The 27,156-nt window shown below is 43.0% G+C and overlaps 1 protein-coding gene across 4 annotated transcripts in view; it reads right to left on the reverse strand.

Moving 5' to 3' along the window:
• Positions 1-26,850, reverse strand: part of COBL (cordon-bleu WH2 repeat protein) — a 160,089-nt gene extending 133,239 nt beyond the window's left edge. For 2 of the 4 annotated variants that reach the window (XM_075022695.1, XM_075022694.1), the window contains exon 1: positions 26,647-26,850. In XM_075022695.1, the coding sequence (XP_074878796.1) occupies positions 26,647-26,690 (44 nt within the window). In that variant the 5' untranslated portion in view covers positions 26,691-26,850. Of the gene's footprint in view, positions 1-8,376; positions 8,416-26,646 lie in introns of all 4 variants that reach the window. The other 2 variants (XM_075022696.1, XM_075022697.1) reach the window with 2 other exon arrangements.
• Between the last annotated feature and the right edge of the window lie 306 nt (positions 26,851-27,156).

Here is a 27,156-nt window from a genome sequence, read left to right on the forward strand (position 1 = left end):
TAAAATAGCCTAACCTTAACTTCACTTAGTATCTCCCTTGAATTAGCAAACTTAAACCCACGAGGCACTGGTGTGAAGTAGACAAGCAGTGTGCTTTTGCATTTAAATTGTGCATATACATACAAAAAGGGAATTTCTGTCAATCCTTAAACACCTTCACTGCTGAAAGAAGAAACAACTAATGTTAACAGAAATCTTATCCTGGCTTCATTTGGTATTACTTAACAAGTAACTTCTACAGCTAATTAATTCAACCACTTTGCAGTTTCTACTTCAGCCACAGCCATACGTAGCCCAAGCACAGCTCTCTGAGTTCAAGGGAGTTTCCTGATAATTTGCTGTGGCCACCTGTTGGTAAAATGGGTGTGTAAAGCATCCTCCAGGAGTATGTATCCATTTAAACGACTCATATAGCATTGCTTCTGTTTTCAGAGCTTTAAAATCTGTTATGTTTCTCTTGGGAGGGAAGAAAAAGAGAGGGGGAAAAAAAAAGGTATTTATTCATATTTATACTGAACACTTGTCTCTCAATGCTGGCAAGTATTTTTAAGTGTATTGGGTTTGTGTGGCAAGGTTTTGGTAGCAGGAGGGTTACAGGGGTGGCTTCTGTGAGAAGACAGCAGAAGCTTCCCCCATGTCTGACAGTGCCAATGCCAGCCAGCTCCAAGTCGGACCGCTGCTGGCCCAGACCGAGCCCATCAGCGACAGTGGTAGCGCCTCTGAGGGAACAGTTTTAAGAAGGGGAAAAACCAAAAAATGGCAGCTTCAGCCAGAGAGAGGAGTGAGAACATGTGGGAGAACCAGCCCTGCAGACCCCCAGGTCAGTGCAGAAGGAGGGGAGGAGATGCTCCAGGCACCGGAGCAGAGATTCCCCTGCAGCTCGTGGGGAGGACCACGGTGAGGCAGGCTGTCCCCCTGCAGCCCAGGGAGGTCCACGGGGGAGCAGATCTCCACCGGCAGCCCCGGGAGAGAGGACCCCGCACTGGAGCAGGGGGATGCCCGAAGGAGGCTGTGACCCCGTGGGAAGCCCGCGGTGGAGCAGGCTCCTGGCAGGACTTGTGGCCCCGTGGAGAGAGGAGCCCACGCTGGAGCAGGTTTGCTGGCAGGACTTGTGACCCCACGGGGGACCCACGCTGGAGCGGTCTGTGCCTGAAGGACTGCAGCCAGGGGAAGGGACCCATGCTGGAGCAGTGCGTGAAGAACTGCAGCCCACGGAAAGGACTCATGTTGGAGAAGTTCATGAAGGACTGTCTCCTGCAGGAGGGACCTCATGGTGGAGCAGGGGACGAGTGAAGAGGAGCCCTCCCCCTGAGGAGAAAGGAGCGGCAGAGACCAGGTGTGATGAACTGACCACGACCCCCATTCCCCGTCCCCCTGCGCTGCTGGCGGGAGGAGGTAGGTAGAGAGAACCGGGAGTGAAGCTGTGCCCGGGAAAAAAGGAGGGGTGGGAGGAAGGTATTTTTAAGATTTGGTTTTATTTCTTATTACCCTGCTCTGATTTGATTGGTAATAAATTAAATTAATTTCCCCAAGTTGGGTCAGTTTTGCCCGTGACGGTAATTGGTGAGTGATCTCTCCCCGTGCTTATCTTGACCCACGAGCCTTTCGTTCTATTTTCTCCCCCCTGCCCAGCTGAGGGGGGCACTGACAGAGCGGCTTTGGTGGGCACCTGGCGTCCAGCCAGGGCCAACCCACCACACTAACGAATCAGCAATTCGGTCAGGTGTTTGAGCACCGTTCAAGCGAGCACATCGAGGCCAACAGGCACAGGACCAGCGAGGCCACGGCACCGCCCGGGGGAGCTCTGCCACCCGTGGGACCCCGAGCAGCAGGACCTCCCACGCCTGAGCTTAAAACCCCCAGCTGGAGCAGGGTGGCAGCAGCTGCTCGTACCCCACGCTATTCCAGCGCTTCGGAGGGGACGCTCCGACTCCTGTTCTTTTAAACGCTATTTTTAGCTACTGCGTTCTTATTGTTCACGATGAAAAACAAATACAGGAGCCAAAAGAGAAATCCCCTTTCCCTTGGCAAAACTGTGCTAATTACACCATCATTAGAGAACGAACTTACTCGAATCACAAAAGGCAAACGAGCTTCTTGGCTAACTACATTGGCCGGGGGGGGGCAACAACAACAGTCTCGCTGATTTTGTAACAATCCTTACAGAAATAACATGTTTAATTCCCCTGGTACGTGAATCAGCATAGTTCATTACATTAATGGAATAAACCTAACTTAACCAATGAAATAATCTGCTCCTGCAATCTCTTTAACGTAAACATCCTATTACCAAACTTCGTTGCTGAGCAAAATGTCTGTGTGTCAAACCAACAGTCAAATTGAGAGCTTTCATTTTTTTCATACTCCAAAAAATAACCATAAGAAATTCATTAAAGGAAATGATGCACAAGGCATGGAGATTTTAAACTGTTTCCAGTTGTCATTAATCCAACACAACTAAAAATATATATGATTAAAAAAATGTAAGTATGTATGAAAGTATTTATAGCACTTTATTATTACTTAGAGAATGAGAAACCAGTGGTTGATTTTTCATGATCATTTCCTGATTGTACAGCAAACCCGAGATACAATAACAGCAATGTTACCCTTCTGAAATCTAGTAGCTTGGGACAGAATAGTAGCACATGAATCATATCTTTGGGATGGAAGGCATCAGGAGAAAAAGAAAGAATATGAAAGCTGTACTTGTACAAACTGGAAAAAGAGGAAAAATTAACGTGCAGGAACACAGACAATAAAAATTAAAGACAGACACAGACAGAAAGAGAAGGAAGATACAGACATATGGCCTGCCAGATCGATCTCCTCTTGTCAACCGCTGGCAAGAAGGTATGCTTAAAAAGAACAGTAGAGTACTACAAAGCTGAAAAACTGGTAAAAGGATGAAAAAGCCTAAATCCAGCCAGGAAACAAGGAAGAGGAAATACATCCTGTCTTCTGAAAAAGTTCATTATTTTACATTATACATTACTACTGAACCACTCACTCTCATCACACTCCTATTAATTACCTGTGTCTTAATAAGGAGTAACATTTTACATTTTCAGCAAAATCTGTAGCCATTAATAACAGGCAGGCAAGCCATCCCTTTTTTAAGATGGAAATTGAGAAAAAGAGTGGAGAGCAAGTGCCCCCTCCCTCCAAAAATCAACAGCAGGGCTGCCAGAAGAATTTGATGCATGAACTACTAGATTTTGCTGCTTTGCCCACACAGGGGGCATTAAGAGTTGTGGTTTTCTGAACCTAACCTCCTACAAATATTTTCATTAGCTAATACTAAGAAATCTGTCATCCTGCAATTTGGCCCTCAATTTAAAACAACTTTTATGTTTTTAATTATTTTTTTAAGAATGGAAGTAACACTCCATACAGACTTAACCGAAGGCCATTTGAAGTGACATGCTTTCCAGCTGAAAAGTCTGCAGAGAAACCTAGTACTGCCAGATACCCAGTGTATCTGTTCTTTTTTTCAGTAATCTGCTGAAAGCTAATCTTCAGTATCACAAGTAAGCCATTGTGTGCAAAAAAAAGACCACTGTCTCTACTCCTGTTGCATATACAATAACTATTCTACAGTACCCCATTTTGGAGCAAGAAGGAAAAGCGGAAGCAGGTTTTTTTTACAGTCAATATAACAGGATTATGCATCATGCCGCACATCCATTTCATGTTGCTGTGAATAATTGATGAACTAAAAAAAGACTCTTTAAGCATATTCGACTTCCTGACTGCTTATTAGTATCTTTGTGGAAAGTGCTCACCAACAGATAAATGCTTAATATTGCATCAGTCATGCTTATTCTACAGTTAGATCCAGATCCTGAAGCAACAGTTTTTCATTTTTCCTCACATCAGTTTACTCATCTCTGGTTTAATTCTTGACTAGATATCCTGAACTCATTTTCTGTTCTGCTCTAAATTGCAGGACATCCTGGCAGCACCAGTGGTTGAACTGAAGTCAATCAGCATCACAATTCCTGATTTCTTATGATCTCTCCATCTGATGCCAACTACTATCACAGAGAACTAACAGAATACTCAAGTTTGAACATGAGCTTCAAAGGAGAGGAAAAAACCATGCACATGAATACTTTCTGCACTTAGGGAAACCCTAAACCAAACTGTTCTTTCCCACTCCACTGTTAGATCTTGCATGTGACAAAACTTTAAAAATTGCCCTAGCAGAGGAGCTGAAAGATGGGCTAATAGAAGGAAAGAGATCTGACATCTGTCCAAGATTAGAAATAATATTCTCCCCAGCTACAGCAGCGGTGCAGATCAGTTTCTGATACACTCAAATCCAAAATGAATTTAGTCCAAGTCAGATCCACAGCTTGAGAACTGAAGAACCCTGTTGGCATGTTGCAGTATTAGATCAAAAAGGCAGCAATTATTTTTTAATAGTAACAGCCAGACCTCTTTTAGCTATTGGATTGCAAGTTCACCAAGAGAGTACATAGCAGGTGAAGAACATGCAAGTCCCCAAGAACAACATATGCTAAAACGAGGATTCCCAGATCACAGTGAGGTAATGGATGAGCTATTACTGAAAGCCCAAAAGGAATCCCACTGAAGTATGTTTTTAATATATTTTATATCATTATAAATTTATTCTAGAAGAGCCACTGATATTCTGCTATAGGCAGAGCAACCTTGGTCCTATTAGTTTGATTTAATTCCTGGAAGTGAGCTCCACATTCCCTCCCATTACCAGTCTGGTCTCAGACTAAATACAGAACACTACCACTACAGAAAAGCTCCCAAAGTTTCTGTCTCTATTTAAGTTTATAGTCCTCAGCTGTCATAATCTCCAAGATAAAATATAAAAGTTGTACAGATTATGATGAAAATTTGGCATTAAGAAAGGACAGACAACTCAGTATCACACATTACTAAACAGCTGTCACACAAAACACATGTATTTTGTTTTCTCAAACTGAAAAAAACCCATGCCTAAAAAAGTTAACGAAACGGTATTTGTTTATGTTGTCTCATAAGAAGATTCAAAATCAAAAAATAAAATCCCTAAATCCCTAACTTTTCATAGCAGTGTCATGAAGAGAGACTGGACAAAAATTATCCCCTCTGTTCTGCGGTAGCGGATGATCTTCATGTGCTTTCACCTCTGGTCAAATAAAGACTGGCAAATGATCCCTTCTGTAAACCCTCTGCTTTCAACTACCCTCTCCAGTCAAATCAAAATCCCACGTACCCTGAGGATCTAAGATGTACGAAGCACACGAGTGATTATTGTAAGCAGCAGCCTGCTTTTGAACACCTCCCTTTGTGCTCTCACCACTGTATTTCAGCACAAACCTACAAGTTAGCATCTGTACCTACCTGCTTGCTAGGGAAACTTGTACAAAAAGCAGTATGAATCTGAAAGCTGAAAATCATAACTGACTTGTGGGTGAAAAAGTAGAAGGGCAGATTTCCTTCTCGTTATCTCAGGCATATCGCTGTACATGTTTCTTCAAAAATAAAATCCAGAAAGTTATGCCACCTTTCTTTTCTAAAATGACCCATATGAGGTTGTGTATTTATGCCACTTTCTCCATAATGGTATTTTTATTTTCAGGTAGATACAGTATACCATGTGATCCACCTGGGGAGAGTTTTGCCTGAAATCACTCCAAACAGCAGCTTATTTCGTACTGCTGAAGCATCTCGCCTCCTTCATTCATCCTCCCAGGGCAATGAAAGGGAAACCATTTCCGTAGCAGGACTGGAGCCCCGCTTTGTTTTTCTTGATCTTGGATTTATATTCATAGCTGATCATCAATGAGTCTTTGGTAGCTAAATCACAACAGCTCCTCTGTCTGCAGTCAACAAGGATATGAAAGGGAAATGACACCCCCCAGCACCCTCCCCCCAAAAAAAAAGAAAAAAGAAAGAAAGAAAGAAAAAGAAAAAAAGAATCCTCTCCCAGAGCCAAACCTCAGTTTACACAGCATGAAGCAATCTCTCCACAAGCTGGCTTCTCTTCTGGGCAGGTTTCATGGGATCGCAGTGCCACAGAAATGCACAGGATCTGCCTTGTTTATGCCCCGTTGCTTTCGAAGCCTGCTCACACCCTCCCCTCTGAAGTGGGTTTATACGTGGCAGCACCTGTGTTATCTTAGAAACGCTTTGGCCAAGAATAATCCTGCATGCAGGAGCAGACCCTTTTTACACCTGCCTGCCGAGCACAGAGGGGCACGTAACCCGGCCAAGTGGTTTCCAGTTGGCATCAAGAGGCTTTCCTACAGAGCAATGGAGCCCAAGCAGTAACTCAGCGGGGTGTGATGTGCCAGAAACTCGGCTACACAAAAAAGCAGGATGGAGGCTTGAGAGGTAGGTGTAGCTGGCAGGAGAAACACGATGGACAAGGCAGACTTGAAAGGGTATGCAACATGTTGGGGAGAGCAGGGGAGGAGGAGAAATGCTCCATCGTACTGGATATGCGTTAAAACAGGCAGTGAAGTGGGTACACCGCTGAAACGCCTTGAAGGAGGGAACACCTGCAAAGGCTCCCATACCAATTGGAGGCTTGAGCCTTTTAAGAAGCGTTTCTTAATACCTTTCTTCTTCACCAAGGCCCATCAGACCTCCTTGGTCTTTGTCCTACGCCGCAGAAACCTCAACAGACCTCAGCTTAGAAGTGGCATAAACGCTTCATTTTTTTTACTTTAGTCTTCAACACCTCCATTCGCACGAGTTAAAGTCACGAGGATTTTGTCTGAATACTTAAACTGTACTTCGCAACAGCAGGATCTGTTGGAAAAATCCACTGCGATTTCCAACAGTAAAAAAACACCACCTTTTCCCACCTGTTACAGATGCCTACTGCAAGGTCAGGGTCTAGGACAATACTATAATGAAAGGAATAAATAAACCAAAAGACACACAGTGTGAGCTACTGTTCCTCCTTTCTGATGGCAGTGGCGGACTGGAGTGAATTTTGCTCGTTACTGTTGTATTTTAATTTAGCCTCACAGTCCCAGAACTGTGTAATAAAACCACATCATCCACACCCCATCCACAACCAGCAAGATGCAACGCGAGCACAGGAACGCAAGCACAGGTTCTCCGTGCAGGACCTGGGTCACACAGTTAAGGCACCTGCTGTTCCACCCGCATTTGCAGAATTTACCTGTCCTAGGGACATGAACTGACTCCATTTCTGAGTCTAGCCCTTGTGTAGCAATTCTAATTTGCAAAGAAGTTTTACAAAAATACTTTAAGCCACACATTAAGGGAAAATATTTCCCACTGCAAACCCAATGCAAAGGGTTTGCTGAAAAAAATGATTGGTATACATGACATGGATGTACAAATGAAGTCTTCCAAGGCGCTGCTCTAACTTGTACCTGAGGTATTTTAGCTTCTGCAGCAGCTCAGGAACTAGAATAAGGATAAAGGAGGCATCAAACCACACATTTGCTATGATTTCTGCGCTGCTTCTCTCCCAGAAGATGCAGCACTGAAGCAGCCCCCGGGTCTTTACATAAAAATCCACAGAGAGACTTTACTTCAATCAGCCACTTCCAAGGAGGAGTCTGTTTTAACCACAATTTCAAAGGATATAAAATTTGACAGAATATGGATGCATACACCTGGGTAAACAGTTCAATCCTAAATGCTGTTTAAGCTTATGCCTACGTGATCTTAAAAGGTCTGTTCTGCAGGCTCCTTAATTCATCTCGCTGGTTTTTGTATACAACCCAAGCTCAGGGCTGAAGACCAAAGCCTCAGACTGAAGAGCCAGACCTTCCAGGCTAGCTCCCACAATCCCCAGAGATGTTTAATTATGATAAATTATAAACATTTTCTCTGCATTAATAGTGCTCTTTTAAATGACTATATAATTAATACTAATTAATGCTGTATTATATTTTATATTAATAAAATGCTGTATTAAAGGTTCACATCACTTAAAAAAGAGTGACTACTGTCTCTCAAATCACCAATTTAGACTGAAATGCTCCTGATTCACACTTTTATAAATTCACAAAGAGCGAAGCTTATGGTTGGTTTCTTCCCTGTACATGCAATGGACAGCACTCTGCCGCAAAATTACATGGGGGTGGATCCGGAGCTTTACTGATCTTTCATGATGTTGTTATCACACATCACCCGTGAAATTAGGAAGCACTAGAAAATGACGCACACTGGTACAAACGAGGTGAGGAGAATTTGACCAAACAGGTCCTGAATATCTAAGTCCTGTTTATGAAGAAAACGTAATTGTTTGAGAAGTGTTAAGGCACATTGGAGATGTGCTGCCTTCAGGAAAGCAAGCAGAATCAAATGAAATGCTGTAATACAGAGAGTCTCACATGCAGAGACCATGCAGTGCATTCTCGTATTTACCTGACATTAAACGCTGGAAATGAAACAAACAGACGCTACCTACAAAACAGCAGATACAAATCAATGCAGCAATGAGTACTTGAATAACTACATGATTTTACAGACAGTAATGCAAAGGCTAATTTTTGTTTTGGCTTAAAGCACGGAAGCGTATATATAAGAAAAAGGCACAGAACTGACATTTAGAAAAATACTGACAGATTAAAGTATACAGAGAGAACTGGCTAACGTATACAACTGTACACAGAAACAGCCTAACCACTTTCTGAGCATTAGTGTCACCCTGAAGAACCTTTTTCGCTAGTGACAAAGACTCACGCTACACTGTTGTATGGGGGAGACACTCATTTCTTTTAAAAAAGAATTACATTACGTATTAAAAAAAAAAAAAAAAAAAAAGAAACCCCAAATCCCAAACACCAAACCTGTAGCTGCTCTTGGCCTGGTGATCACAAAGAACTGCCTAACCCTCTCCCTCCTCCATCCCACCTGCTTCACAACAGACAGCGGTCTCACCCAGCACATCAGCTATGCAACAGAACATTTTGAATCCCCACTAGAATGGGGTGTATTGTCTGGAGGACTTACTCCAAGCTACTCTGTTTTTCCATTAATGCTAAATTACAGTCATGTGTACAAAGACGGAAAAGCAATTCCTCACCAAAAGGCAACTAAAGAATCACACTCCTTAATTTCCCTGTAAAAAAAGCTACCAGGGAGTAACTTCTTTTTTTTTCCCCTCCCAAAATAAAACCACCCCCGCGCATGTACATGGAACTGAGTAACACTATATGGTCTCCACACATATGCACTATTCTACCATAGCCATTAACATGTTAATTAAAACTTGATAATGTTATGTGTGTATACACATACACACACAAAACCCAAGCAACGTCTCCACCTTTTTCTGACAAGTTATACTGAACTCAACACTTTTCCATGTTTAGGCTAACATAAATAGCCACTACACAATCCAAAACTGGTTGTGCTTTTTTTTTTCTCTTGGGCTTCTGTACTCCCACAGAAACCCACTGACTTCTACTCATTCCCTTTCTTTCACACAGATGCTTAATTCTTCAGGGAAAAGGAGGGACGATCTAGTCTAGCTGCCGGGTTGTTTAGCAGAAAAGGATTCTCAGACGACACCAGTTGTTTGAAAGTTTCTTCTTCATCCTCTCCGGAATAGGAAAGTCTTAAACTGGAGATCCAGCTTATGTGTCCCTCTGAACTAGTCGAGAGGCTTGCACCTGGAAGGGGGCTCCTGTCAGAATCATATTTATGACCTGCGGAGCCTTTCCTGACATCTTCACCAAAACCTTGCTGCCAGCCCCAAAGCCTTAACTTCTGCCTGACCTTCACCCAGCCCTTGGCACTGGTCTGGAAATACCAGGGGAGGATAACGGAACAGGACGCAGCACCTTCATACGTTAAATCACTGTTGCGTGGGTGTCCAGACATGAGTTTGGATGGGGTTCGTTTGAGGTTTTTTGTTTGGTTTGAGGGGGGTTTAAATCACAGTCACTGTCTCAGAACACCACAAACTCACTGCGTTGAGTATAATCCTGCCGACAACAAGGCTGTCACTTGTGGAGTCATACTAGTCAGCTGGAAGGCTTTTTTCCCCTCCACAAAAAGGGTTTTTTCCCTGATTAACAAAGAAGTCACAAAACCTTTCGGTGAACACTAGGGCCACGGTATGCATGTACCATTTTTTCTATCTGTCTGTATTACTGTTGTAACTGTTTATACTAGAAAATTGATTCATTTTCACGAAATTGATAAGCTTAAAAAAAAAACAAAAACAAAACCATATTCTTCGATGTGGGGAAATGGTGACTCACAGATGCACACACTTTACATAATCACTGGCTTAAGGAATAAAGAAACATACCGGTTTTCAATGTAAAGCCAGACAGATACTCCTCGTCCTAGCTGAGTCCGCTGTATTGTGGGGGGAAAGGTGTGCTGGGGTTGAGGGGCATGAAAGAGCAGACTGCAGGCAAACTACACTAAATATTTGGAGAGATTTCAAAGCATGTGTTAGCAAGAAACTTAGACAAATTAAAGTTTTGTCTCCAAAATAAATGGCACTTTCCTGACAGCTCTCTTATATTTTTTTTTTCTTGCTGATCTTTTATTTATTCAGATTCTCCTGCTTGGCTACCACTTAACACACATCACTTACTAGACATCATTATTCAGTCACAATTTAAGGTCTCATCCAGTCACGATCTCTTCTATTTCTGACTGCAGTCAATGGTCGATGCCTATTTATGTTAAAAGTGGAAACGGAACATAACCCTGGGATTATTAATGATGCCCTTATAATGTTACTTGCTTTTCCACAGGTCTTCTAGTGTTTTTCGCTTAACTCTGTAACTAAAATACTGCCAGCAATCTCCTTGCACTTGCAGTCATTTTCCAATTTCATCATGCCTTAATAAAAAATGCCGCACAATAATAACAATTTATAAAGCCTGTACTTTCAATGAAAACAAGTTGCCAGTCACTCCACAAATAAAAATCCTCGTGCCTCCACGACTTTCCTTTGAGTCATGAGTAAAGAGCAACTAGATGTTAGAAACTCTGAATAACCCACACACCCACGCTACATGCGTCCGAAGAAGATCATTTCCCAGCAGACATTTGTGGACTCGTTACTAACGATCCAGCTGCTAATTTAGCATCTGCTCTTGTTCTCAGGTTACCAGCAGGTCCCTCCCTACCCCACAACCCCACTCTGAATGGGTCGTACTCACGCACAGCTTTGCTTCTTTAAAATACATGGGTATATTTAGTAACAGTAAGCGACTTTACACGATAAGGAGGAGGCATGGTTCAGATTAAGTAGGTAACTAAAACTCAATCAAATAAATCAAAAGCAGGCTTCACAAAACAAAAGTCTTTTTGACTTGGTTATTTCAGTAAAGATTTGAAAGTGGGAAAAAAAGCTTTGTATATGAAAACTTAATCTAGAAGAAAAAAAATATTCCCTTTCTCTAAAAGGCAACTTGCTGCGGTTCATTTAAACTAGAATTTCTTCACTATGAAACCAAAACATGCAAGATATGCCATGTATTTTTGCTGTATAAAGTGAAAAAACTTGTATTTTCACAAGTTCATTTTTTAAAAAACTGGATTCAGACATTAAAACATTACTTTCAGCTTTTCTGGAAAATGAAACTGCCACCAGTAAAGTTCTCAACTTTCACTCAAGACTAAGTCAGTTTTGTAGATGAAAAGGTCCCTGCTCTTTGTATATTACATTCAATTTCATTAATAAAACTTAACTTCATGACTTATATAACGGTATCATAAAGTTACACAACATTCACTTGTTTTGATTATTAAGAAGTTTTGAGATGGGGTGAAAAAAGTAACATGCTAAAGTACTAAACCAGTATTACTCCATCTACTGCATACATACATACCAATTGAGCCACTCTGTGACAAAAATAATTTAATGCAATTAAGTATTAAATGCTATTTAAAAGAAAACATTTTTCACTGTAAAAAAATAACTGCATTATCACCTACTCGGTTCTCCCATTTAAGGGTTCATTGAAATATTGTTCTATTAGAATACATTTCTTTATGCAAACTGTAATAAAGATGGCGCATTATGAATTACAGACCGATTTAAGCACAGAGACATACTCAGACATAAATGAATTTATACCAATATTTAGATCTGTAGCCAGAGATCATATGGCTTGTTATCAATTTTATGTAATTACAAAGGACTGTATCAGCATAAACTCATATTGTCCAAGCTTGAAAAGAGCCAGATTCAGACTAAGTGAGAAAAAACATTAATTATATTCTTACCCAAATCCTACTTATACGGCTAAATCTAAGGTTTTTAAGTGTTTCTTCTAACACGCTGGTTGTAAAATTCACATCTAATGATGTAAAACTTTATGATTATTACTATACCTACACAAGTTAACTTGTTATTTTGTGGATGCATTTTTCCCCCCCCTTCTTCTGCAGCACATGAACCCCCCGCAGTGAGAGAAGACAGCAGAGAGAACCGAAAGGTGTCGGGGAAAAAAAAAGACAAGTGGCTTGAGGAAAGCAATTTACGTAACCGTGCGCGTCTAAACCTTTCCTTTATCATATGCCCAGCCGTGCCTTTACACACACTCCCTGGGTCTGCTGGTTCGGGACTTTCTGGGCCTATGTCAGCAGTAAGGACACCGTTAGAGGCACCAAAGCGGTGCTGAAGCCAACCTACCAGGGGAGTCACCGCTCTGCCAAGAGCTACGGGCTTGCCGACGAGACCGGGAAGGACCCGAGAGACCGAGACGGAGGACAGCATGGCCGTCAGACGGCAAGCCATGGCAGAGGGATCTCCTTCCAGCGCTTTTACAACACAGCCCCCAGGCAGCGATAACTTTACTCCAGATACGAGTTCAACTACGCGGTTCTCCTCTCCTGTCATGCCACAAAATTAGAAACTTGCAAGAGAATTAAAAACAAAAAAGGCCAGGAGGAATAAACTTCACTATCAAGGGACAGTTTCATTTTTTCCAAGTGTTTTCTCCAAGTAAGCATTATCTACTCTGAGCTCCCAGGGACGTACGTGTACTTTCAGACAATTTTTATAAAACCATGAAGACCCGAACTCCATGACTTGTGAAATCTGCAGGCATCATTGCCAAACCACAGAAACACACTGACCATGTCTCGTCAGCACCGAGCTATACAAGCCAGTACAGACTTTCAGGCAATTTTGAGTCTGCATCAGATGTCAACTCAGCTGCACCCCACGGTGCAGCAATAAAAACGGATATCCCTCGGTCCGCATCTTCCACATGCATTTTGAGGAACACAAGCTACCTCCCAAAATTTGTTTCAACTCACAGTACCACCCCCCTAAATAAGGAGAGTCTCATTGGGGAACAATTAGTTTCCCCGTGCACAGCAAATTTTATAATCTATAAGCTTGCATGGTCTGTCAGATCATTATCCTCATAAATCCATCCATGACTGCAACATTTGCTCGATGCAAACAGATTGCAGAAGAATTCTGGAAGGAACGGCACAGCTGTACGACACAGCGGACACGCTGGCTCCAGAAGCAAGGTCCCATACGGTAGCATTTATTTCCAGTATTACTCAACACACATTGCCCAAAGCACAGCTTTTAATCTTCCATCTGCAACTCCATGTCAAATATGAACACATTCAGAGATAAGCTGCAATTTTCAAAGAATCCTAGAATAGTCACACATTTGCTTCTAAATGCTGAGAGCCTACCAAACCAGTAGGATGAAAGAAGAATCTCTTTCTTTCTACAAGCAGTAAAACAGATCAGTGCCACGTGCTCATTCTCCCTTGTGCTACCCATCGGTACAAAGGCTTGCTAATTAGACCACCTGTATGCAAGGACTAGAGCTGTGCATCAAGCATCTATACCCTAAATCCTTCCTCACACTTGCTCCCAAGCAGTTGCACATGTACTACTCACCAACATCCCATAAAGCAGCCTCCAAAACAGCTCCTCTGTGGACTTCTCTATGCCTTAGTTCTGAAGAATTGAGGTCTTTTCTGTGATAAGCACTATGGAACAAATCACAGGCACCTCAGAAGGCACAAAAGGAACATGAAGTCTCCAATTCACTTAGTTCCCCAAATTTCATAAGAAAATTTATCTGGTTGCTGGAAGGTAAGACAATACTATTTTTAGTCTATTAACTGCATCACTATAGTACAATTGAATGCCACTGAACTTACTGTTTTTCTTTCTATACTCGGTGACGGTATCCTCGGTAAAAGGAAAAAGCAGCATAGCAAATTGAGAAAAGTGTCTCTAGGGAGCGTTAAGGTTTTAACCTTAAATAATGCTTGGTGAAAGCAATTTAATGCAGGAAAACCCCTGTTGCTGATTTGGGGTTTTGTCTTCAAATAAACAATGCTTATGAAAGATTTATAAGTATTTGAGTACTGTTGCACAGGTATAGCCAGGTGCTAAATGGGGCATGAGGGGTTTCTTTGCAATCTGAGCTTCCACATTATGTTTTCCCAAGTAGCTGTCTGGAAGGAAAATTCAGTCTCCACGCTAGTGACATGTTTGTTACCATCTGCTTGGGAAAAAAAAACCAAAAAACGGCATAGGCTAGATTATTTCTCCAAGATTAATCAAAAGGCCAAAGTACAAAAGGTAACTATAAAAGAGAAGCAAGATAATATATTTTCCCTTTGCAACTATTTAGATCATTCACTTGCAGGGTTGATCTGTACCAGAGGCCGACATGCACATCCTCTCGAACGATGGCAGAACAGAGCTCTGCCCTCGTCATTGTCTGTGGCCTCCTATTCAAATTTGGCCCCTAAGTTTTGCACTCAGAGACTACTTACGTGAAGACAGCTTAATATTTTACATACAGCACAGAGCTGTTGTCGTGGTTTAACCCCAGCCAGCAACTAAGCACCACGCAGCCGCTCACTCACTCCCCCCGCCACCCAGTGGGATGGGGGAGAAAATCAGGAAAAGAAGTAAACTCCTGGGTTGAGATAAGAACGGTTTAATAGAACAGAAGAAACTAATAATGATAATGATAACACTAACAAAATGACAGCAGTAGTAATAAAAGGATTGAAATGTACAAATGATGCGCAGGGCAATTGCTCACCACCCGCCGACCGACACCCAGCCAGTCCCCCAGCGGCCAAAATCCCTGCCCCCCCCTTCCTAGTTCCTAAACTAGATGGGACGTCACATGGTATGGAATACACTGTTGGCCAGTTTGGGTCAGGTGCCCTGGCTGGGCATGAGAAGCTGAAAAATCCTTGACTATAGTCTAAACACTACTGAGCAACTGAAAACATCAGTGTTATCAGCATTCTTCACATACTGAACTCAAAACATAGCACTGTACCAGCTACCAGGAAGACAGTTAATTCTATCCCAGCTGAAACCAGGACAGCTGTTTGTCCTGTAACAATACAGGTAAGTGGAAATTTACATTAACAAATAACAACTGAAAACTGTTTGTACATATACCACTTTTTTAAAAAAGTTAATTCACGCCGCCCCCCCCCCAAAAAAAATTCAGCATTGCCAGCTGCTTTCAAGGTAAATTTAAACTAAACTGTGAAATATTAACTAGTTTAAGACCTTTTTTCCCACCTATCACTTGAATACTAAACTGCATTTAAAAATCTGAAGTTATTCTCAGGCAGCAAATTAGTATATAAATAATTGGCAATGCACCGCAAGCAATATTTCTTTCCAAGTAACTCCTTATGAAAATGAAGCAGCACGGGGAATTTACGGTGTTTTTCATGGCAAGAAACCCACAGTATCTGTATAAACAGGTTTTATACTTCAGGCAGTTTTATTTTTGTAAAATATTTTCCAGTAGACCTGGGTCTCATTTTTAATAGGAGAAAGTATGGTATTTAACCACTTGAATGCAAAGAGATTTCATTCCAACATAACTATGGCTAATTTGAGAATACACAATAATAAACAATACACAATTACATAGATGAGCAGTATTCTTAAATAAGGCCGGCGTAATGGCATGACAAGTTGTGGGCTTTTAAAAAAAATAAAACATGAGCACTACCTGTGCTTGCAAAAACAACAAGTGAGAACAGAAACAAGTGACCTCCTTATCCTCAACCAGTATGAACAATATACTGTTAGCGTCCAAGAGGTCTGTAGATGTAAAATACTAGTGGAAACATGGCACTTTGAAGTTTACCATCATGTAAATAAAGAAAAGCAACCGCAGGTGGAGAATGTAGGGGAATATAGGCACTGAATTCACTTATCTTGACCTAAACACACAAACCCACCTCACCCTTGTATGATGAGATACCCGATTTTTGTTACTTCAACATAAAACATAAACCAGAACCCCAGTAAAGAGACAAGAGCAGTGTGCACCCACAACTATTTCACCCATCTGCCCCAGCGAAGCCCATGCCAGTCCCTCTCCCACCGGTTTGACGCAGGAGCAGACCCAGAGATTTCAGCTGAGCTGCTTGGGATTTGCACACCTCAGCCTGGCAAGCAAAGCAGAGCAAAACCAGACTCCATGGGCTCTTTGGCTCAAAAGCTGAATATTAAGGCAATGGGAGTGTAGCTGTGCCCGCTTTCCTCTGCGCTAAACGGGTCATGTAAATTCAAGCTGCTTCAGAGCAGCTGACCAAAGCCCCATTTCCAATATTGCATTAAACAATTAACTAGTGCTTTTGCTGCTCTTCAGTCTCTGGCAAGTGCAAGCAGGCTCTCTGTCTCTGTCCCAACAGAGTCCCATAAACCATGGGAACAGACAGACCCTGAGTCTGCCCACCTTCTACTAGTCATTTTGTATAATATTACACTAACAGCCTTAAAAAATAAATAAATTATAAAAAAATAAAAAAACGGAAAGAAAAAGAAAGAGAGAAAAAAAAAAAGGATGCTTCTAATTAAAAACAAAATCCCTGGTTCGCCTTACATGAGGCTGGAAGAAAATAAACCTTAAAGAAAATGGAAAGCAACAACACAGCTGAGCCAGGAGAAGGAAGACCCTGTATTTTGATCCTGGCATCAAGTGCTAAAACCCACTGAGACACTGTTTATTAATTGTAAAATAGAACTACTAAAAGCAAGGAAATAAAATAACAGCTTGCATCCACTGATATTCAATTACTTCCAAAATTCACAGTTTGTCTTCTTTAGAAAGAAGAATTCTTCACCAAAATTATAGTCAATGTTGGTTAGAAGAGTAACATTTCCCAATACCTGTGAGGTTGAAAACTGGGTAAATACTAGTTGCAGAATAACTAACTGCAAGTAATACCTTACTTTCAGGAAGGTATTCTCGTTTCTTACAAACCCATGCAAGAGTTGGAAGGGGAATTTAACTAACTGTATTTGCTTAGAAGTTAGGCAGAAAAGCAACTTTACTTTCGTCATGAAACTGTTTGATCATCGATGTACAGTTCTAGGACTGTACTTAGGTAGTCTCTTTCTAGATAGTTTTATGACGGTTGTACAGTCTACAAGACTTGAAGGGACAAAATTAGCCAAATAAATTTATTACATAAAACTGCAGTGTAACTTTTTATGCTCCTCCTAAACACACAGTAATTCAGAAAATCCACAAATCTCTGAATTTCAGATAAAATACTGTTCTGTAATTACCCACATAAAACGCAAGGCATAGCTGTCGTCTTTTTTTCGTTTCTTTAAGTTTGACCCTGGACTCTATCCATCACACACAGATACATCTGTGTTTGTCTCGCAATGGAAAAGCTAGGTTTGATAAGAAAAAAGTAATTCTGCATTAACACATTATAATCAGGAACAACAGACTCGATCTGAAGATAGCAATCCTCAACTTACTAATGTAAGCATGGGGGTAAAATTATCTTCTGGTTTATAAAAGCCCTGATGGAGTCTGAGAATGATGTCCTGGCACACTCTGGTTTCTCCCTAGCATCCCTGTGCCAGGCTGACCTTGGGCAAGTCCAGGACACACAGCCCGCCGCTGAAGGATCCCCAGCTTCCCTGGGTACAGAAGGGTTTGGGACTCACTGGTCCCAGTCTGTCCCCCTAGACAAGGCACTACCCAGGGAACGAAGCTGCACAAGAGACCTTAAGGAGCCGTAAAACAAGACAGTAAAAAGACCGCGTGTCTCAAAAAGCACAAGGTTACGCACATCCGACACTGTGACATTATTTTAGCACGCGATGCTGCTCTGTGTTGCTACGAGATGACCGAGTGACTCTCCAGTTCAGCACAGGCAAAGAAACAGAGGTAATTAAGAGCAACCAAAATAAATAATTGCGTTAATTAGAACACGGGCAGTTTAGCAACATGATCTGACCTTTTTGTAGCTGTATTTAATGAATTGGTAGAGTCAGTCTTCGGAGCACCTGAAGGTGTCACAGTACCAAGATTTTAATCGCAGCAGAAGCCAAAGGCTGGTCTCCTTCCCAAGGAGAAAGCCCTGTCCTAGCAGGGACCGATCAGAGCATTTGTCAGAGCGACTGCGAGCAACACCACGAGCCCCATTAGAGCAGAGAAGGCTGTGCTGACACTGAAACATGAGCTGTACCCCCAGGGAACCCAGGAGTAATTTATTTGGTATCCATGAAAGTGCAGGCTGGGTACCAAGTTACTCAAAAAAAAAAAAAAAAAAAAAAAAAAAAAAAAAAAAAAAGGAGGAATCTGGATTCACACCAAGATATTCCCTCATCAACACCCAGAACCATTGCTGTGCCGTTCAGAAATAAAGCACCACCACAGGAGGAGAGATCGAAGAAAAGCACAGAAAGCAGCTTTTTCTTCCAATTTGGCTGAAACTACTTATTGATTTTGGAGACCCCTCTTGTGGCATGCTCAGACAAAAACAGAAGGGAAAATACATGTCCTGTGCACAGTAAGATCAGACATGCCATGCTTGATATATTTGCATAGGTGGTATTTTCGCTGCATATGCAAAATACTGACCTCAGACAAAAAAGAAAAATGCAGAGAGAAAAGCCATCTAAGCACAGAAGTAAGGACAAAAATGAAATAATATGTTTTATTATACAATAACTTGGAGTTTTTTATCTATCTTTTTGGAACCTGCTAAAGCAGGGAAAACAAATAATGTTTGTTATACCTCAGAATAACTCTACTCAACAGAAATAGAAGAAAGATTAGCATTTTAAAGGGTCTTGAACAGAATTCACTACTTTATTTTCTCTTACTTAGAAAGCTGCTGCCACAGCTCCCAACAGACCTCCAGGGCGAGCACAGGGGAATGCCCACTGCGGCACGTGTAGGGTGGGAAGGAATAGACAAGCTTTTAAAACAAAAGTCATCTAGATAATCTAAAACAGAGCTCATTGCAGCTTTCTTCTTGTGTCCCTGGATAAGTCGGCTTTGACCGAGCCAATTCTGCATCTGGTGGATCTTACGTACACCACAGGACGAGGACTTTCACACAGCGTCGGAGGACAAGCTCCTGCTCATGTCACCATCACACCATCTCCTGACACCATGTAATACAAGTACCGAGGAGAAATCCAGCAGTCTCACCCCAAAAAAACAAACTGCCTTTTCAGAGGAAGGGCACTGACAGACAAACAGGAACGACTGTCAGTCTTGGGAGACGGCAACAACTGATTATCGATGGTGCATTCGTACTCAGGCCCTTGAATTTGGTTGTTCTCCAGTCTAACTAAACCATTAAAAGATTAACAAAAAGCAGTAATATCAAGAGGTTTTATATCGTCTTACTATGAATGCTGGCACGTATGTTTATTAAAACAATGTTTGAGAATTCAGAAAGCATCTCATCAGCCATCAATGTTACCTGTTCTAAATCTCATGTATTTGTGTGGTCTTCAAAAAAAAAAAAAAAGTCATTAAGCCTTGATTACTGAAAACCAACAGAGTTCTACCCTTCTGGCTCAATGTCACAATAAAATGTCAGTAACAGCTGATCAGATCAGCATGCATTTATATAAATAAAACCTGACACACAGCAAAGGAAAACAGGTACGGCAAACAGAATCGTAGTGCTTGTTAGTCATGCTTGGTGAAAACATAAAGTAACATCTAAGTAAGTACTTCTGGATTGGTACTTGCTGCTGAACCTTACGGTACAGCTATATTTAGAACACTGATAATATAAAATGTAAATTTCTTGCTCAAGCTCCATGCCAGTGATACGACTTTGTATCTTACCTGTTTGTTTTTGTTGAGTAAAGGAAGTTTTCACTGTTAGCACCACAAAACCAGCATGGCTCAGAAAGACCATATTTTCTTCTAGCCTTTGGGTCACTGCTAGAGCTTGCTAAGGAAACATGGATTGCAACACAACAGCTTCGGGAATACTGAGGCTCATGTCTATCTGGCTTCTTGCTCGAAGAAAAAAGGACTCCAGGCTGCCGGGTGGTCCTGGCACTTCGGTGTAGTAAAAGCTACTGCAGGTTTAATCCTCAGCGCTTTCTGTGCCGAGCAGGTCCTTGAATGTGGGTTTTCTGTAAGTGAGCTCCCTAATTACCCGGCTGCTGATTACTTATTTGAGGGACTCTCCATCGCACCTTACTGAGCCGTTCCACTTTGCATACACCAAAGTAACACGGAGAGAGAGAAGCAGAGCAACTCTCAGGCCAACTTTAAAACTTATGCACAGGTCAATCACTTTTAATAAAAATAAAACACTGGAGAATTCAGACCCGAATCCGAAAATGCTGCCTGCCTACTGCACCTCTGCAAGTACCTTGGGTCCAGCCTACACTAAGTTTTCACTTCATTTGCACCTTTCCTACCTGCTTTAATGATGCTCTCTGCCTTAAAAAAAAAAAGTATACCAGGCTTGTATCATTTTTTGACTACCAGAGAAAGCTTTATAACTCATGCTTCTTCACTGAAACTGTCAGAGAAGGCTGCCAACTCTCTTCTATACAACACATGCCAAGGAACACACAAAACACAGCTTAACGTGCAAATATCAGGTTGATATGCAGGGTCAGTAGTAAGAAATTAAATTTTTTGTCCCACAGACACTCTCAATCTGGAAGCTATAGTAAGAACAAAGGAACATAAACAGAAGAACCATCCCCAATCCATTTTCTTTCCCATTTCTCTGATTACGACAACTACTCTGCACAAATGCACAGCATCTTAGGCAGCTCGTTAGCTGGGGCATTAATGGAACCAAAAAGACGACGTTTCTGGCGAGACGGGACTACAGCGGGTACGAGATGCTGTGTGTCAGCGCCATGGCAGCGCAGCCCTGCCACGCAATCTCCGTGACTCACTCCTTGGCATGGGTTAAGTCCCTGGCTCATCACTGACACTCTCATGCTGAAACTATGACAACAATACACGTTAGACAATGATACGCAGCCTGGCTCACTGGGCAACTAGCAGCCCTATACATTAGCACGCTCTATACATGAAGAGGATTAATACGTTAATACGGGTTGTAATTTCTGTTAGCTAGAAGTGCGGCTACTTTTAAAAGATCCTTAGATCATAATTTTAGCTGAAACCACAGGTTTTAAGTCTTTTCTTATTTCCAGCTTCTACTGTAGGAGCTGGCTTGACCCCCTACAGAAAAAATAAATTTCTAAAGACCCCTCAATCTCTTAGAAGCAGCATTAAAGTGTGAAAGCTGTCAATTTTCATGGAAATCACAATGCCAGAGCAACACAAAAAGCTGCAGTATACAGACCACTGTCGTTGCCAGAAAATCAAGTGTTTGCTGATGCTAACAGAGTAGCTGAAGGCCAGACACAGGGGAATACTTGTTAAGGCACTGAATTGCAATTCAGGAGAAGTGAGGTACTTCCCTAACTCTGCCACAGGCCTCCTGGCTGCTTTCGGAGCAGGTCATGTAAATGTGTTCATGCTTTTGCCTATATAAACAAAGTGGAGTCTCCTACATGTATTTCTTTAACCCAAAAGAATATTGTTAGGAAGCCTTCATAAATGCTTGTAAGGTAATTCAAGTCTGTGACAACAGGAGTCTTAAATATTTACGACACCACAGATATTTAAGAATAAATACACGTATTCAAGAAAATCCTCGTTCCTTTGAAGGCAAAAAAAACCCCCTCTTCATTCTCGCCATACTCATGCACTGTCATCTGAATTACTCAGCAAAAAGCAATATACCAATTCTCTAGCAAGATTAACTACACGCAAAGTAGCCATGTATTTACTGAACTGACTTCAAAATAAATATTTAAGAAGTTGTTTTTCCTTAATGGTCAGCATCATCTAAAAGTGCACCCATGAGAGTGCTCTAAATTGCAATTAACCCCTGCTCTCCGGACCTTTATCTAGTGCAGCATCCTGAAATTCACTGTAATTGGTGCAGCTTGCCCAGATGGGGTGGCAAGTAAAAATCTGTCCCAAAGCATAGTGCTACCTCCTGCAGAGCAGTAAAGTGCTTTCATGAAGACAAGCAATTTGACTAAGATGTAAACTTACAGGACCAAAACCTGCAGAAAAATGAATCTGGAATTACAAGGGGAAGATGTAAAGGACAAACAAGACAGGTGAAAGAGAAGGTTCAATTTCATCTAACAGTGGCAGGAGTGGCATAAAAGAGCAAAACGAAAAAATACAAGAGATATCCATGGGAAAGAAAACAATGAGAGATGACTGGGAGACTGGGAGAGTGAAAACGAATCCCGAATATTCTAGACAGCCCAGAAATGGAAGAGACTTTAAGAAGCCATCTATTTCATCTTCTACTCTGGTACAAGACTAACAGATTGCTGAAAGAAAGGAAAAAGAAAAAGAAAGGGAAAAGAAAGACAGGAGAAATGGGAAACTGGAATTCAGAAAGAACAGCTGTCAGGACTGGATTACATTGCGTTTATCTCACCATTTAGCTTATTCTTACAATTAGCTTGCTTATCTTCAGCAATCCTGAGATGTTAGTCACGACTGAAAATAGAAACGTCTTCCAGCATATTAGCTCAACAGTTTTATTCATATAGAGGTGCAAAACACAGTAAAAAAGACCTCGTTTCGTTTTACACAATAGCAAGCACAATTCTTCTGTCACCATTACCAGAGTTTTATTTAACGTGATGTATCTCCACTGACACAGAAAGGACCCAAACTACTTGTGAGAGGAAGATAGGGCTAATGTTGCCTGCGGTGCCAGAAAAATGTATTACAGAGAAGCTCCTTGTCTCAGGTGTACACATAAGAAATGCCACCTGAATTCTGTGGGAGTGGTGCAGTACAAACAGGGACACAACATGAAGGATAATGCCAAGAACACAAGTGTCAGCCTTGCAACTGGCCAAGGCAATCTTCAAAGCCGGCACCACGCTGCTACTCTACATTTCTAACCACAGTCATCGCCCTTTGCCACCCCGTATGCTGCACGTTACCTGGAAATCTCACATAAATACAAAACAGAGGAAACGCATGCAAATTGCTCAGTTTTCCAATGTTGATTTAAAAATTAATTACATCGTTGTTTCTTCATATCCTGATTCTTGTAACATCTGAAGGCGAGATAGGAGTACGGCGTAACCAGTGTTACACAGATGTTCACACAGATGTTCACACAGATGTTCTGAGGACAACAGTGCCCACCAGGCTTTTCCAGACAAGGTTTACAAATAACACCCTAAATACAAGCATGATAAAAAATTTACTTTTTCTCTTTTTTTAAAGCTGGATGGACAGTTTCACAAAGTAACCGCTTAACTATGTGGAGTAGGCATAAAATAATAGCAAAGGGTTTCAACAAGTTGAGATGCGCAACTTGCTCTGTACCTGGGGGCTTGCTTTCCCAGATTCTGCACATAAATGTTACCGACGTTTCACAGCCTTTATCTGACTTTCAGGGTCACTTCAATCCAGCAGGTAAGTCCCTCCAAAACAGGTGTGCTAATGCGTGCCTGTATTTGTTAGTACTATAAGGCCCTGTGAAATAGGGAAGGAAGCTGAAGCACAGAAAATAAAGGTCCTACTTAAAGAAAGCGCTCATACATCTTAGCATGGGGGATTTCCCCACATTTGCCAGACTCCAGAGGAAGCTCTTCTGTGCTCAGATGGAAAGGCATGGAGAAGGACCCAGGAACTGCTGGTTTCCATGGGAGATGGAGATGCTTTCAGTGATGGGGGAAGATGCTCTGCACTCTGCGAGGCTCCTAACGAAGCAGAACAGAACTGATCCTCTCAGTCCTCATTTTGGGCTTGAGCCTGCCATGCCACTTATGACCAAGGTATGTCTGTTATGCCGTATTACAGTCAAAAAAGTCACTAACCGAGACACCCAGAGAGGCCTATCTCTGCTCTCCTTAATGAAATAAGGGCAGATATAGACACCAAGGTAGTAGATTTTAAACAAGTGTATTTCTCTCTTCTAGCACCTGTTGCACGATCACAGAATAAATCCCGATTTCTGCTGTTGCTGCTGTTGGTCTTAAATTCACCTTCATAAGCTAAAATAAATCTTAATTAAATAAAGCATCATGGACTTAGTAAAGCTTTACAAAACTCGTGCCTAGCAATTAGCAACAATAAAATTCTTGGTGCTGAAGCCTACAATTATTTTTGAAACTGAGAAACAGGAAAAAACCTGCAAGACCATCACAAACTGCAGTTTTCCTTTGCTGTTTAAAACAAAAAAAAGCCCACAACAGTATCCTGCTTTTAAACATGCAATTCTCAAGCAGCTGTGCCACAAAACACACGTAGTCAATTTATCTGCATAAAGCACACAGCAGAGCTGCTCTACCCTGTACCAAATGATACATTAAATTAGTTCCCTGTTTAACAAGGGAAACTCGTAACGTTGCTGTTAATGATTTACACAGAGACAAAAACAGCTCTGTCTAAACTTTCTTAAAAATCATGAAGTTGCGGTCATTTTAACCTCCCTTTCATAACTGCGAGCTAACCCAATTAATAAGCTGGAAACGTGTACAGCATTTCTTCTACCATGAAAGGAAGGTATTTCTGCCACAGTGGCCTGAAAAGCCAGCGCTCCCTGGGCACACTCCATAGATGCGGCTCACGTCTGGGTTCATATGGGAACCAACAAGGACGGATGAAGCTGTCCTCTTGCCGCACTTTCCTAGCCCTAGTGGATTTCTTCACTGGGCGACTAAAACCTGATTAGGGACCAAACATCCACTAGTTTCCAGTACGGATGTTAGCAACTCAGGGACTTACGAAGTGTTCAGTGAAGCCCACTGCTAACAGCACGGACACATCCAGGCTGGGAACCTCAAGCAGTATTTCAAGGCTGAAATCAGCTCAGATAAAACAGACAGGCAGTCCCCATTGGTGCACACGACAGCGTTGCCACCAGATTCCACAGGAGCAGATTAGCAGCCACGTGCTTCACTATGCAATATCGCAAGCGCGTCTTCACCTTACGAGCAGATTCACCTCCTCGAGCCGTGTCAGGAGTGATCCGACCGAAGTTAACGCTGTTACTGTAATTGCTGTTCGCATATGTGATATCTGAGTCTGGCTGCGGATGGGTTTACACAGATGAAACTGGCTACGTAGGATTCAGGAGGTTTGTTCAGAAATGCCCTCAAGCTCATCTCTGAGATGCACTAATGACACCCTTTCTCGCTGCAAACTCAAACTCTTTAACAAATCTTTGGATACCTAGCAATCGAGACAAATTTTTAAGCAGCACTGCATCCGAGAAATGCTAGTTACTCTTCAAAGCACACATGCAAATTGGCATCCTAGATCTCCTCTCAATCAGGATTTTAGAAAGCAGCTATACTATTGCATCAACTAAATACAGAGAGGAGAGGCACGTTATACCTACTGCTTTTCATAGAAGGTTAGCTTAAAAGGTCACAACCAAACAGGTGGGTTTTTAACTGGAATTAAGCCTTTTGTTTACAAAAAGAGCAGCAAGCTATGCCGTGCTCTGCCAGTGAAAGAAACGCTGAACACCTACGGTTTCATTACTACAGCACTAGCAACGGCATCTTTTCTTTGCCCATCGCTCCGTTGCCTGTTAAGCACTGCAAGACTCCCTACCAAACACAGAAACTAAGGAAATTAAACCTAAGAGAAGTACTGTAGCCCACTAGCACGTACTTTAAAGCTGTTTTCTGCTTAGCTGAAAAGGAATTTACGACATAAACATTAGAACTAAAAATAAAAAAAAAGCTGCTGAAGCAATCACAGTCTTTTCCAGCCGGTGCAGCCAGCCAGTGTGAAGTAGAGCAGTAAATTGCGGCGAGCGGACAGCACGGCTCTTCAACACTTGCCCGGCTTCTAGCTCTGACAAAAGAGACCTCTCAGGACTTCATCTTGCCGCCGCTGCCCTCGTTTAATTAACGGACCGGTCAATCCGCTGCTGGCCTACTGGGTATTCGTCTCTTCCCTCAAAAAAGCCCAACCAAGCCCCCGCTCCACCTGCGGCTGGCTGCTGTTTACGGGGTCCCAGGGCAGGAGCGGCGGGGAGCCGCGGCCGGCTCGGCGCTCACCGCCCGACCTCCCACCCTCCGGGCCGGGCTGAGACCCGAGCCCGGCACCCTGCTCCCTCCCTCCGCCGCGCCAGGGCCGAATAGACCCTTCAAAGCCCCCCCCTTTTTTTTTTTTTTCTTTTTTTTTTTGGTGGTACGGACGCCCCGCTGCCGCGGGCTCCCCGGGCCCGCCCGGCCCTGCCGAACCGCCCTCGGCCCAGAAATAAACCCCCCAAAGCGGAGAGCCGCTCGCTGCGGACGGAGGGGCAGCGGCGGCACAGCGGGGTCGGGGCAGCCCCTTCCTTCCCGCGGGGAGAGCCGCAGCGGACCCCCCGCCCCCGCAGCCTTACCCGCTGGGAGGCTTGCTGGCCCCGGGCCGCAGGAGGGTCTCCATGGCCGGGCCGCCCTCGCCGCTCCTCAGGGGCCGGACGCGGTCCGGCAGCGGCGAAGGTCGGCGGCGGCGGGACCGAGAGAGACGGAGGGAGGGGAGAGGAGGGAGAGGAGGGAGAGGAGGGAGAGGAGGGAGAGGAGGGAGAGGAGGGAGGGAGAGGCGGCCTCGCCCCGTCCCTCCGCCGCCCGGCCCCGCTCCCCGCCCCGCCGCCCGCCCCGGGCGGTTTCCATGAGGACTGACCGGCCGGGGCGACGGCGGGCGGAGAGCAGGGGAACGGCCGAACCGCAGAAGCGGCAGCCGCCGGCGGGGAAGACCTTCTCTCGCCGCTTTTTCCCGTAAACTCGGCAAAACCGAAGCTGGTGGGGGGCTGGGTGTGCGTGTCCCCCCCCGGGCTGAAACGAAGGCTTTCCCTGAGCCTCACGCCCCGCGTTGGCACCTACGGCTTGTTTCTCGTTACCTTTATTCTTAC

This window comes from Buteo buteo, chromosome 3 (assembly GCF_964188355.1).
Source record: "Buteo buteo chromosome 3, bButBut1.hap1.1, whole genome shotgun sequence".
Lineage (NCBI taxonomy): Eukaryota > Metazoa > Chordata > Aves > Accipitriformes > Accipitridae > Buteo > Buteo buteo.